Raw genomic sequence first — 14545 nt, 5'->3', positions numbered from 1 at the left:
TGTCACTACAACTCTTTTTTTTTTTCTTAATCATTATGCCTGTTTGGTGAAATCTATGAACTTAATCAAGGACAACCACACATGTCAATTATGAAACATTTAAAATATATTTCTAAACAGAATGGGTCCATTTCGTCACAGTAACTGCTGATCTCCATAGCAGAGCAACCCACAAACACATAGCACTGATTTTTTTTTTTTCCCATAATCAGGGGTGAAAAATATACAACTTGTTTCTGAACCAAAACCACAATTTCTGCAGTTGAAAATGTTTCACTGCTAATATGGCCCTGGTAGAAATTATGTAATTTTATTTCCTTTAAAAAAAATTAAAAAAATTTTCTAAGACACTAAATCATCAATCTGGAATGTAAATTCTGAGCACAAAGCAGCTCAGTTCGCCTAAAAAAATAAAGAAAAAATTCCCATCACCTGTTTCAGTAGGGCCTGAAGGGAGAGAAGTAGTGTGGGGAACCCCTGCTTTGGTATGGAGAGTCACGGCCTCTTGACCCAGACCGAGACCGTGAGTAGCCATAGCTGGTGCTTCTCTCTGGATAAACTCTGATGTAGGAAGTTTCACCCTGAAATTCAAACAAAAAGTAAAAGGTAAAATAAGACCCAGAATAATAAAGTCTACCAATACCTAGCATAGCTGCCTAACAATAATAGTGCTGTACTGAGCACTATTTGCCTGGCACAATGTTATCTCATCAAGCCCCTGCAATTCTATGGGGTAGGTACTCTTACTAGTCCATTTCAAGAATGCTCTCATCTGCTGCTGTAGGTGACACAAATAATAAATCGTAACTTGACGTGTAAATGCTTAAATACTAGCTATTACTGTTAATATATCTTAATAACTGCCACTAACCCCTAGAATCTAAGAACTGGAAAGGATCTCAGAGATTATATATATACTATATGGATGGGCAAAAGTAGGTTTACAGTTATTCATATGGAAAAATACAGTAATTAATAAATAATACAAAAATAAACGGTGTTTCACATACTCTCAACTGTAAAACTACTTTTGTCCTACCCTGTATAGTTCAATCCCCTGCTGCCTCATATGCATCTTTTAAAAAATATATTTTTATTAATTTCAGAGAGGAAGAGAGAGAGATGAGAGAAACATCAACGATGAGAGAGAATCATAACACAGTGCTATTGTGACTATTTTGCATATGGAGGAACCAGAGTTGAGAGTAGCTCAGCTAAGCAGCAGGAGTCACGTTCAGTCTGGCCTTTCTCCAAGCCCTTTGCCGTCAGCCAACATTTTCAGAAAATCTAAAGATGCTAAAATGAAAGAGCAGGATGCTTTTCCCCTAGGTCAGTGGTCGGCAAACTCATTAGTCAACAGAGCCAAAGAGAGAGGAAGAGAGAGAGATGAGAGAAACATCAACGATGAGAGAGAATCATTGATTGGCCGCCTCCTGCAAACCCCCTACTGAGGATGGAGCCTGCAACCCGGGCATGTGCCCTTGACTGGAATCGAACCCAGGACCCAACGTACAACGACTGAAATTTCTTTTGAGAGCCGAAAACCGACTTCTGCGCATGGGCCACGAAGTTTCAATCGCACTGTATGTGCACGCCCGCACGTGGTATTTTGTGGAAGAGCCACACTCATGGGGCCAAAGAGCCATATGTGGCTCGCGAGCCGCGGTTTGCCAACCACTGCCCTAGGTGAAGTCAGTAATTGGATTTAACTTAAAGTTAGGCTTTGCGTGTATTTGACCAGGTGCTATTGTGTTTCTGCTCCAATTTCAAGTCCTAAGAGTTAATCTGAGCAAAAGCATTGTTAAGCCATACATCCCCCACCCCATAAAATTAGGGAATTATATGAATCCTTAGAAAAAAAAAGAAATGGGCCTAGATATTCATGTCTTTAGTTTAGACATTCCTAAACCCCATACCAAGTCAGGCAAGATAACCAGAAAAAACAACAACGTCCAATTGGTGGTCTAATATCTGGTCTCAATGGTATCAAAAGGATAATCACCATCCGAATCAGACTGAGATATCCAAAGCAGCAGCTGCCTTTTATATATGTGTGTGTGTGTGTGTGTGTGTGTGTGTGTGTGTGTGTGTGTGGATTCCAGAGAGGAAGGAGAGAGAGAGAGAGAGACATCAATGATGAGAGAGAATCATTGATCAGCTGCCTCCTGCATGCCCATATTGGGGATCGAGCCCACAACCTGGGTATGTGCCCTTGGCCAGAATCAAACCTGGGACCCTTCAGTCCGCAGGCCGACCCTCTATCCACTGAGCCAAACTGGCTAGGGCAGCAACTGCCTTCTTGAAAGGAAGGACATCCAGAACTAAGCCCTGAAGGTGAGGTGACCAACCACAAGAAAATAACGAGGGGGCTCAGGTTTCAAAAAGGATCCTGCACTACTTTGTGAAAGAACAATGAAGTGACAACTCTGCCCCAACAGCAGTATCTAGAAAGGCTGAGATGAGGTTGGCTTGCAGAGCCCATACTAGACCCAGAGGAGAGACAGCCATAATATTTAGGTTCACAGACATTGCAGATTAAGCCAGTTCTGAGAAGGATGTTATCACAATAGCTCACCACATTATGACAGACTGCACCAGTATTCTCTCCAGGTTAAAAATACTATGAATGCAGACTTCTCTTTGTTATAACCCTGCAGGGCTTAGGCATGATGAATTCCTTGGCTTTGTCCACTTAAGATAGATCTTTAATGGTACTGTGAGGTCATCAAGTGGCAAATGCATGGCCTGTTGCTGCTACTGCTAGGTCAGCTTCAGATGGAGTGGACTGGGTACAAGCTCCTCAACAGAAGGTGGGGACCCACCTCATGAGAGCGGAATTTGGTGTCATCCAGTTTACGCAGGGCATATTCCATGTCTTCTTTTCTGAGATACTCGACCATCCCCATTCCATCCTTCTGCACATCTGCGTAACAGACGTCCCCAGCTTCTCGCATGTGATCCTTCAGGTCCTGCCAGCTTCCTGAGGGAGGAAGTCCTAGGTATGGAGAACATAAGAGGCCAATCCTTCAGCTGTGTTGAATGCCCTGTTAAGAGCCAGCAATACCTAGAGTCCCTTCTCCATCAATCACTACTTTTAAATCCTGGGTTCCCAAATCACAAATCTGGGTAAGGGACACAAAATCAAAGCGCAATAAAGTATATGTGGCAAACCACCTTAAGAAGCTAGTCCTAGAGCCTTAGCTGGTTCAATTCAATAGATAGAGCATTGGCCTGCAGATCGAAGGGTCTGGGGTTCAATTCTGGTCAAGGGCACGTAATTCGGTTGCAGGCAGCTCCTCCCTGGCCCTGGTCGGGGCTTGTGCAGGAGGCAACCAATTCATGTGTTTCTCTCACATTGATATTTCCCTCTCCCACTCTCTAAAAATCAATGGTAAAATATCCTCAGGTGAGGATTAAAAAATAAATAAATAAATATAAATATATAGAATCAGATGTTCTTTAAAAAAAGAAAGGTAATCCTAGACTAATCTTCCAGAGCAAGCCTTCCCAAGATAGCAAGAAGTCCATCTCATAGTTTTATTATCTCTTGAGAATTCACAGCCTCTCTTTCTTTGTCCCTCAATTAATACCAGACTTCCAAGACTTTGAGTTCTTTATTCCATATGAAATATTTCAGTACCAATCAATGATTTCTTGCCTGACTGGGTTCCCAGGACATGGGAATTTGAAACCATCCAATGAAATAACCAAAATGTGATGGAAGATAACAAAAATCTAAAGTTTTGTTTTTTTGTAGGTGTGATTAACTGACAAACTACCTTTTAAAAGATCACCAGTACTCTTCAGTGCAGTGGGAGAAAGGTAAGACTCAGACGCTAAAACTAGTCAGAAGTCGTACAACCCTACCTGAGTCATGAAAGGGAAATGTGCTCCTGCTCTCAAAGGCTGTGTTTACCGCTCACAGCTCAGGACTACAGCCATTTCCTAATAGTTTTCTAGGCAGGATTTCAGAGCAGCATGGAGAGAAGAAAAACTTTGTATGACGTCTTGAAGGAGGGAACAGAGTCCTGGGGTTAAAAAAATTAAGAAGTCCCTGGCCGGTTTGGCTCAGTGGATAGAGCAGTGGTCGGCAAACTCACTAGTCAACAGAGCCAAATATCAACAGTACAACGATTGAAATTTCTTTTGAGAGCCAAATTTTTTAAACTTAAACTTCTAACGCCACTTCTTCAAAATAGACTCGCCCAGGCTGTGGTATTTTTGTGGAAGAGCCACACTCAAGGGGCCAAAGAGCCGCATGTGGCTCGCGAGCCGCAGTTTGCTGACCACTGGGATAGAGCATCGGCCTGGGTACTGAAGGGTCCCAGGTTCAATTCCCACCAAGGCACATGCCCAGGTTGCGGGCTCGATCCCCTATAGGGGGCGTGCAGGAGGCAGCCAATCAATGACTCCCTCTCATCATTGATGCTTCTTTCTCTCTCCCTCTCCCTTCTTCTCTGAAATCAATAAAAATACATTACCAAAATAATGTTCGATTCTGGACAAGGGCACATGCCTGGATTGCAGGCTCGATCCCCAGTAGGGGGCGTGGGGGCAGGCGTTCAGGAGGCAACCAATCAATGATTCTCTCTCATCATTGATATTTCTGTTTTCCTCTCTGAAATTAATAAAAATATATTTTAAAAAATTAAATTAAGAAGGGATACAAGATAGGCAGATACTATCACTCTTAAGCACCAATGGGAGTCAGCTGTGATTGTGATATTCACATAGAAAAAGGTGTCAGGCTCCTCAAGACATTTCACTCCACCAGGGCCCTAAAACACCCCCGAAATGTGCAAAAGCCCCCAGGTCTTTACCATTGTGCTGATATTTCAGCTTAACAATAACCCACAACCGTCGGACCAATTTGTGCTGATATTTCAAAAGATGAATAAACCTCAGAGCATATTATTTCATCACTTGTCAATCTAGATATTTTGTTCTATATTCTATAATACAATCTGTAAGACACTAAGTTGTTTTTCTTCTTTTATATAAGCCCAAAACCACCACAAAACTGGTCTTTTTCAGGATCCACAGCTGGGTAAGTTGTTTAAATCTGGCTTCTGGAATGTCTTTTCTATCAAGTCCAATACCATGGTACATTCCAAAAAAAAACCCAAAACATCTTTAGAATTACACCTCAAGGGGTTTTGCCATCATCTTCCCTTTCAACACTAGAAAACTCCTTTATAAGAAACACGTTTATGCCCTGACCAGTTTGGCTCAGTGGATAGAGCGTCGGCCTGCGGACTGAAGGGTCCCAGGTTCTATTCCGGTTAAGGGCAAGTACCTTGGTTGCGGGCACATCCCCAGTAGAGTTTCTAACTCTCTATCCCTCTCCCTTCCTCTCTGTAAAAAAATCAATAAAATATATTAAAAGAAAAGAAACACGTTTATGTTCTAACAAGGCTACGATTGGTGCAGTTTCATTTGCAAGATACCTGCCTCACTGGCAGGGCAGGGCTTCAGACTGAGAGTGTGCATAGGCTAAGGGAAAAAACAAACATGTATGCCATGCACTAAAGAATAACAGCTAACATTTCTTGAGGCCAGACTGCTAAGTATTTTACATGCATCGTCTCATTCGGTTTGAAAGGAACATACCTGAAACAAGAACTCGGAAATCAGATCTTCTTGTAGGAGGTCCATTCCTCCCACCACGGGGCCACCCACCCCGACCTCCATAAGTTCTGGGGAACTCCACACGAAGTCGACACTGGCCATAATCATAACCATTCCTTCCATAAATTGCATCTTCAGCATCTCTGCAAAGAAACATTTGGTGTTAGTGCTGCTCAGGAGGCTGAATGACTCTCAGTGAGGGGCATAAGTAACAAGTATGAAAGGAAAACCTAGAGTGAGAAAACAAAACAGGATCTTAATGCAATAACTGCTTTGGTTTGAAGACTTTTTATAATATTGGAATTAAACTTTACAGCTATCACACATGGGGTTTTCTAGGTATGAAATGGTAAACAGATTACTTATAGGAGGACTAATTCAGAAACAAAAGAAGGAATAAATTAATAGATGACCGATTTTGCCAATAAGTGTTTAACTTTGGAGGGCAGTTTCTCAAAATGCATACCACACATTAGTCCTTTAATATTCTTTGACAAGGCCTAGTATCATCAAGTCTATAGAAAGAAAAACCCATTTAAAAAGAAGGCTCAAAAGACAAATGCAACTTAGTGTTTTGTGAGGAGACCAAACAAGTGTATGTCTGACTCTCAAGCCTATGTTTCAGCATGGTATGGAGAAGTTGTCAAAACCACTATCTGGGTACAATTTCCCCAAAAAAGATAAAGTTACTTTTAGTTTTTTGTAGGCTCTAGGACAGAGGAACACTAAATTGCTTCTCCAGTATTGGATGAGAGAATGGCCTCAGGGCTCGGGTGGACCAGCAGAGCTGGAGATATATTAATGAAGCCTCATTCAGTTGTCACAGGCACAAATTCACTTACCAAGATTTTAGCCATAGAATTAAAAGCAAGGAGACCACATCCAGGGCAACCCTGGCTCTATTTATCATGCAGTGGGAGAGGCGGGACTGCTAAGGTTTAAAGCAGACTTTTAGTACAAATTGACCTGAGTTCAAATCATTCTTCTGTTTTGACTAGTAGCTGTCTCTGGTTAAGTAGTCAAGTTTTCACATCTTAATCACTGATGTCTTTCTCACAAGGTTACTCTTAGGATTAAATAAGATCCTATATGTGCAGTGCTTTGCTTGAAACTTGGCAACTAGTGATATCAAATGGTAGCTTTTCTATTATTAAAGAAATGAGGGAGGAGATAATGATGTAGCATATTATACAGTAAGTTTGTATTCCAAAAGGGCAGAACAGGGAATTCAAATCCTACCTTGATCCCTTACTAGCATTCTCTTTTATCAATTATCTAATTCCTCAGTTTCCTCATCTGTAAAATGTGATTCACAATACCTATCTCATAGGCTGAAAATGCTAAATACTAGTACATAGCATGGTACAGGACACACGGGGACTGCTCAAAAACTACACCGAGCTGTTACTAATAGAGGTGCCACCTTCTCCAGGTTAGGTGTGGAATGCCTCCTTCCATTTTTGAGGCAAATGGCAATCAAAGCCTCAGGGTGCTTCCTGCCTTCCCATCCTCAAATCTCTCCTTGCCCCAAACCACACACCAGAGGAGCAAGGCACCTAAGGTCAGGCCTGCAGGGCTCGGCCGGGGAGCGCGGCCCCCGAGACCCCGCTGGAAAACAGCGGACACCAGCACAGCGGGGCGGCTTCTGGGAACCACCCACCGCAGTTTTGAAAGTTCCTGTCTTTTCGGGCGAGGGCGGACAGTGCCTGCAAAATCACCAAGACCCCTCGGAGCCCAGAACTTCAAGTCCTTGGGTACCTTAGCATCCAGCGGTGCCTCCTTCACTAGAGAAGGGGAGCGAAATTAGAGATCCCCCTCAGCCAGTTTTGGAAGTTTTTCCAAATCCTTGATGGTTTTACAAGGACAAGGCCCTAACCTGGTGGGGCGGGGCGCGCGCGGACGGAGGTGGGTTCCATCACAGAGACCCCTTTATGACCTCCAAAGGCATCCTCCGCTCCGCAGTGTGTCCCCTTTAATGGCGAGTTGGGGCGGGAGGGGCGCGGAGCGGGCGGCCGGCCGCTCCTGCTCGTCGCCGAGTCCTCTCCGGGCTGGTTCCAGGGACAAGGCTCCCAAGGCCTTCCCCTTCAGGCGCCTCTCCAGCCGTGAGGGGTGACCATTTGGACCGTCCCTGAGGCCAGTTCAGGGGCGCTTGGACCCTCCAGAGACCCAGCTTTTAGGTTTTGAAGTAAAAAAAAAAAAAAAAATAGAGGAAGTGACGACGGCGCAAAGGACAGCCCGGAGTCTAAGGAAGAGGAGGCCACAGCCTCCACCTGGGGGCGCCCAGAGGGGTCTGCGCGGGGGGAGGGGACGCCCCGGGAGGGGGGAGGGGACGCCGGGGGAGAGGGGGAGGGAGAGGAAAGGCGGGGGCCCGGGAACGCGGGCGGGCGGGCGGGCGGAGCGGGGCCTCACCGGGGATCCTCGAAACGCACGAAGGCAAAGGGCACCAGGCCGTGCCTGTTCTTGAGCTCGATCTCGCGGATGCGGCCGTACTTGTAGAATAGGTCCTCCAGGTCCTTCTCGCGCACGTCGGTAGGAAGGTTCCCCACGTAGATGCGCCCGTCGCCCTCGCCGCCGCGCTCGTCCGCCCAGCCCGACATCCGCACCACCCGACGCCGCGGGCCCGCCGCAGCCCACGTCGCCGCCGCCGCCGCCTCAGCCGGGGTCCCCCCGCAGCGTCCCCGCGGGCTCGGAGGCGCTCAGCCGCACAGCATTGTGGGAACGCGGAGCGGAAGCGAAGGGGTCGGAGGAAGCAAAAGGAATCCTCTTAAAGGGGACGCGGCTGCGAGGATTGCGCGTGCGCGCAGGCCCGCGGACCCCTGTGCGGGCCGGCGGGCTCTTGGGCGTCAAAAGGGAGGTCGTGGAGTCCAGCTACTTGGGTTCAGTTCCCGAAGGCAATTCACTCGCCAGCCGCATGGACGAGGGGAAGTGACAGGCTCCCTGGGCCTCAGGTTCCTGCCTCTGTCGCGCCGCCTACCTCACGGGCGTTTGTGAGCCCTCACCCGTGTCCCCGGGCTGTGCGGAGGGCGGGAGGGAGTAGCCGCAGGCTGCCCCCGTGCCCTGAACCTGTCCCCGGCGGCCGGGCTGGGCAGGGCCGTGGCGGCCTCAGCCTCAGGTCAGTAGCCCTCTGGGCCACCCTGTGCCCACTTTACAATTGCTGAGAGCCCTGGCTGGTGTGCGCAGTGGTTGGAGCGCATGCCCCCACCCCAAAGGGTCGCGGGTTGGATTCCCGGGGGAGGGCAAGTGCCAGGTTGTGGGTTCAGTGCCCCGGCCCCGGTTGGGGTGCGTGCGGGAGGCAACAGTCCTTGTGCTTCTCACATAGATGTTCCTCTTCTCTCCCCACCTCCTCCCTCCTGGCCTCCCTTCCATCTCTAAAAATCAATGAATCTCCCCCCCCACCCCCCCCCCCCCGCCCTCAGTGGTTGAGCATCGACCTGTGAACCCGGAGGGCACGGTTCCATTCCCGGCCAGGGCACAAGCCTGGGTTTCGGGCTCGATCCCCAGTAGCGGGGCGCGCAGGAGGCAGTCGTTCAATGATTCTCATCATTGATGTTTCTCTCTCTCCCTCTCACTTCCTCTCTGAAATCAAGAAAGAAATATATTTTTAAAAAATCAATGGAAAAAACATCCTTAAGTGAGGATTAACAAAAAAGGGAATAAGCCGAAACCGGTTTGGCTCAGTGGATAGAACGTTGGTTTGTGGACTGAAGGGTCCCAGGTTCGATTCCAGTCAAGGGCATGTACCTTGGTGCGGGCACATCCCCAGTGGGGGTGTGCAGGAGGCAACTGGTCGATGTTTCTCTCTCATCGATGTTTCTAGCTCTCTATCCCTCTCCCTTCCTCTCTGTGGAAAATCAATAAAATATATTTTTTAAAATAAAAAAAAATAAAAAATAAAAAAAAGGGAATAAAATTTTACAAATTATTATCCAGTTCTATATAATACTATGAATATATATAATACTAGAAGTATGTATAATACTATGAGTATATATATGTTATATATATATTCACCCCATGTAACCAAAAGCATGGTAAATAATAACCTTCCAAATTGTTGTGGAGATATCTCTTGATGGAAATGATTTCTGGAAATTTTTCTTTTTTATTTATGTTTTTCTGCATTTATCAAATTGTAAGTAGCAGGTACTACTTTTATAATTGGAATAAAACACAATAAGTTATTTCTAAAATAAAACAATCAGGACTATCTGTTGTGTTCTGTTACTTTTTTTTTTGTATTCTGGATTGTATAAAGCTTCTAGTTGTTCTTTGCTGGCCTTCAAAAGACAAGCAGGGAACAGCCCTGGTCAAATGTGATCTTGAGTCTAAGTACACAGCCTTATCGGAGCTTACATACCCTAAAGGCATCCTAAAGTCCAGATGCCTCCTCATTTTGGGGGTATATTAACAGCACCTTCTGAGTTCTCCCACTCTTACATGCCAGGAAAGAAAAACAAAAACTATTGGCGACAATTAGGTAATCTCCGAGGCAGAGAGAGAAATGGAATCAGCTAAGTGACCTAATAGGACTCTAGGTGGAAGACTGCTTATGAATAGTAATGATTCCGCTGGTGTTATGCAAAATCTTGCAGCCCTGCAGTCACCAAAGGGGGTCACACCTAACCTAGAACATGTCGTGCCCAGATATGGCAATGCGGCAAGGACAGCCTTCCTGAATTAGGAGGAGCACAGCTAAATCGCTAGGACGGACTTCTGATAATCCATGGAACCCCCAAGGTGGATTTTGTTCCTATGAGCCCAGGTACTAACCTTTGCAGGTTAGGATACAAACGAGGCCAAAACTATTGCTTCATGCTCAAGGGGCCCGTGGGCTCCATTCTCTGCTGAGGCCACAAGCCCTAGGCAAGGACACCCTTTGGAGCTTTTGCTCATCTAGTTATTCAGCATCATCAAGAGCATGCTATAATTTAGGCTCTGTAGGAGGCCCATGGCGTGCAGTAATACCATTCTGTCCTCAAGGTGTCTGTTCAAGTTGCTATTCAGTCATTTAAAGCAGCGGTCGCCAGCCGGTGGTCCACGGACCACTGGTGGTCCGTGAGGTCCGAAAGGTTGGCGATCACTGATTCAAAGCACAGTTGGATAAGGGTCAGCTGCAGTGAAACGACCATTTAATGCGGTCCTAGAGATTATAAAGCAGGCCTCCAGGAGTAGGTGTTTAGATTGAGCCCTGAAACACCAGCAGGAGTTAACCATAGGGAAGAAGGGAAAGGCTTTTCAGGCAAAAAGGACAGCACGAGTGATTGCCTGGATAGAAGAGAGCTTGGCAGACCAGGGCCAATCCCCACTTCCTTACCGTATGGCTAGGCCAAGTTCAAGTTGGGGGAAAGGAAGGAGAAGGAACTGGAGCTGGGGCTTCAGGGCCTCGTAGACCATATTATGGAGTTTGGACTCTGTTGAGGGCAGTGAGTAACGGTTGAAGGATCTTAAGGAATTATGTTGGGATGAGACCTCCGTAGGAAGTGGCAACTGAGGGGATTTGGAGATATGCAAGTTGGGGAGGAGACCGAGAGCTAATTTGACTAGAGGGCAGCTGCCGGATAGTAGGGGAAAGGAGAAGAGAGAGAGAGAGATGTGGCAGTAGCTGACATTATGGGGGAACTTAGGGAAAAGGGAGAGTTAATTAAGGGGTCAGTGTAGGAAGTATCTCTGTTTAACTGCAGTGTAAGCCTCCTCCTGTGACCTTATAGATTCCTTTGTTAAAAGCTAAGATGTAGCTCGGTGGTTGAGCATCGACATATAAACTAGGAGGTCCACGATGGAGGGCAGGCCAAGGGCAGCTAATTGATGATTCTCTCTCATTATTGACATTTTATCTCTCCCTCTCTCCCTCCCCTTACCCCTCCCCCCCGAAATAAATTTAAGTATATATATGTATATGTATATATAACTACATTATCCATTAATAATTTTGAAGTTGGATTCTTATTGTTCTGGGAATATATATAGTGTGTTCTGATTAGCCTAAAAGGTGAGTATAGGTAAGAAAAGGGATAGCCCCAGATGGCCCATTGACTAGCAGGTTACATGGGAAAGTAGCATGGGAGGAGGTACCAGGAGACTAGCTAAGAGGCCACTGCAATTACCCAAGGAAGAGATGCCAGTGACCCGATTTAAGGTGATAAGATATAGAGATTAGATTTCTCAAGGAAATTAAGTCATAGGACTTGAACATAGATTGGACATGAGGGCTGAGGAAGGAGTCCAGGTTGATTCCCAGGTTCCTGTCGTGGGGACCTTGTTAGGAAGTGGTAGCATTCTGAGATGGGGAATAAAGCAGATGGAAATGATGTGCAGGGGACTGGTGATGATGAGTTCAGATGTGTGTAGAGGACAGAAGAAGGAAGGGAAAAAAGAAGAAGGAAGGATAAGAAGTGCAATGACTCTAGGATCTATGTGCCCTCTCCACTGAAAACAGAATTCCAGGTGCATGACCTAATGATGATGAATGGACATTGGAGTCAGAAAAATGGGATAGGACTGTCCTTCCTGCAGGGATAAGGTTTCTCTTAAAATATGAGGGAGTTCAACCCTGGCCGGGTAGCTCCGTTGGGTAGAGCATCCTCCGGATATACCAAGGTTGTGGGCTTGATCCCTGGTCAGGGCACATACAAGAATCAACCAATGAATGCATAAATATGTGGAACAACAAATCTATCTCTCTCTCTCCCCACCCTAAAATCAATAAGTAAAATGAAAAACAAATGTATATAAGGGAGTTCAATAAAATTAGTCATTCCTGATATGATAAGAATGGTACCGATGGGCCTGGCCAGGTGGCTCAGTTGGTTGAGTGTCGTCCCAGGCACTGAAGGGTTGCTGGTTCAATTCCCAGTCAGGGCAACTGCCTGGGTTGCTAGTTTGATCCCTGGTCAGGGAGCATGCGGAAGGCAACAGTCTCACATCGATGTTTCTCCCTCTCTCCTCTCGCCCTTCCTCTCTCTAAGCATTTCCTCAGGTGAGGATTAAAAAAAAAAAAAAAAAAAAATGGGACCAGTGGGCTTGGGCTTGTCTTCAGATGAAAAAGAAGCCTTTGATCTTGGCAGACTGTTAAGAATTTATGCATTTCCCACAGCAAGCCATTTACTCCCTAGTGCGGTGTTGGGCAGTGCCCTATAAAAAAAATAAAACAATTAACAGTGGAGATAAAACATTCTCTGAACCTGCCCATCAGGTTTTCTTCCTTTCCCTATGACATCAGTCTCCTCTGACATCCCAGCCAAACAATTTTTTCTCTGTCAGGCTCAGTCATGACCCTGACCCTTGGGAGCAGTGGGCAGGAGAGGACGATGGGGAGTGGACCTCAGCGGGACGATGAGTCATCTCGAACTAGTCCAGGCTGGCAGGGAGGTCTGTGGGCGGGCCGCTGTGGAATGTGGTCCCGGGCACAGCTCCGTGGGAGCGCTCTCTGCCGTTCTCTGCCACCAAATTTGTGCGGTGGGATAAAATAAAACCTCTCTGCAGAGCTGCCTAATAAAGAACTTGCCATCAGGGCGGGCAGGGGAGCAGCAGCGGAGCCAGGCGGTTTGGAGAGAATTTGGAATGGGGGTACAGAGAGCGTTACGGAAGCAAGTGCCATGTGTGGGAGGATGAGAGGAGAGAAATCGGAAAGATAATGCAAGAAGAGTTAGAGTGTGTTGTGAACATCATTCCCCTTTGGTGTTTTATGAGACCGCAGAAAAGCTTTAATACTGTTTTTCAACTTATTTTTGGAGATTGAACTGTTTTATTTGTTTTTTAAAATATATTTGTATTGCATTCAGAGATGAAGGGAGAGGGAGAGGGAGAGGGAGAGAGAAAGATCAATGATGAGAGAATCATTAATCGGCTGCCTCCTGCACGCCCCCTACTGGGGATGGAGCCCGCAACCGGGGCATGTGCCCTTGACCGGAATCGAACCTGAAACCCTTCAGTCCAAGCATGTCAAACTCAAAGGCTAACACGGGCCAAATAAACAAGGTTTAAGTTTCTGTTGTTACAGAATTTACCAGGCAACCGAAAAAATACGCAGAAGTACCGGAGGCACAGGAAAAAGCCATTTATTTCCAGGCATTTCACATGGACCGGTACAGGACTCAGGGGAGACTGTTTCTCTCAAATCCTGAGTCCCAACATGGAGGAGGCTTTCCCTTTTTACATTCTCTCTGTCTCTTTGTCTCCCAAGTATGGAATATACTTCCGACCTGTCGAGGGCTTTGCAAAAAGCCCCAGTTGTTGGGGCCTCGAAACCACAACTCGAGGCCTGGCCTGGCGCCAGCACTGACAACTCCTCTGGGATGGCTCACGGCCTCTCTAAAGTGGGAGGAGTATTCTGGGTAAACAGGTCTTACAGGACCAGATAATTAAAGGGGCAGTGACTAGATTCAGATTGCTAGCCCTCCCAAAATGTCTCATTTTCCCCATCACCGTGGGCCACAAAAAAAACAAAAGCTCCAATTTTCATAAACGTAGGTTTATTTCGATAGAGGCATGCTGAATACAAAGGGCTGAAATAAATGAGTAATCATTAACATAAAACCATAGAACATTTTATTTTTTTATTTTTTAAATATATTTTATTGATTTTTAAAATAATTTTAGTTATATAACTTTCTTCTCTTCATATTATCTTCTTTCACTTTTTAAAATATATTTTATTGATTTTTCACAGAGAGGAAGGGAGAGGGATAGAGAACCAGAAACATCGATGAGAGAGAGACATCGACCAGCTGCCTCCTGCACATGCCCCACCGGGGGATGTGCCCGCAACCAATGTACATGCCCTTGACCGGAATTGTACCCGGGACCCTCCAGTCCGCAGACCGACGCTCTATCCACTGAGCCAAACCGGTTTCGGCTATTTTATTGATTTTTTACAGAGAGGAAGGGAGAGGGATAGAGAGCTAGAAACATCGATGAG

At 46.1% G+C, this 14545-nt stretch overlaps 1 protein-coding gene across 1 annotated transcript; it reads right to left on the bottom strand.

The window, feature by feature from the left end:
- Positions 1-84: 84 nt before the first annotated feature.
- On the bottom strand, positions 85-8613 carry SRSF9 (serine and arginine rich splicing factor 9). Its single transcript, XM_079762386.1, has 4 exons — positions 8038-8613; positions 5611-5771; positions 2823-2995; positions 85-581 (listed from the first exon to the last, which is right to left on the bottom strand). The coding sequence occupies exons 1-4, from the start codon at positions 8223-8225 to the stop codon at positions 438-440; spliced, it is 666 nt and encodes a 221-aa protein (XP_079618512.1). The 5' UTR covers positions 8226-8613; the 3' UTR covers positions 85-437.
- Between the last annotated feature and the right edge of the window lie 5932 nt (positions 8614-14545).

Source organism: Cnephaeus nilssonii (assembly GCF_951640355.1).
Source record: "Cnephaeus nilssonii genome assembly, chromosome: 22".
Lineage (NCBI taxonomy): Eukaryota > Metazoa > Chordata > Mammalia > Chiroptera > Vespertilionidae > Cnephaeus > Cnephaeus nilssonii.
This window is presented reverse-complemented; position numbering and strand designations above follow the sequence as displayed.

What these genes read in the sequence shown, in the direction of transcription:
- SRSF9 (XM_079762386.1), bottom strand. Translation starts at nt 8,225, where the DNA reads ATGTCGGGCTGGGCGGACGAGCGCGGCGGCGAGGGCGACGGGCGCATC. An exon ending in GTGCGTTTCGAGGATCCCCG is followed by an intron (nt 5,772 to 8,037) that starts GTGAGGCCCCGC and finishes GTTTCTTTGCAG; the next exon opens with AGATGCTGAAGATGCAATTT. An exon ending in CCAAATTCCGCTCTCATGAG is followed by an intron (nt 582 to 2,822) that starts GTGGGTCCCCAC and finishes TTTGAATTTCAG; the next exon opens with GGTGAAACTTCCTACATCAG.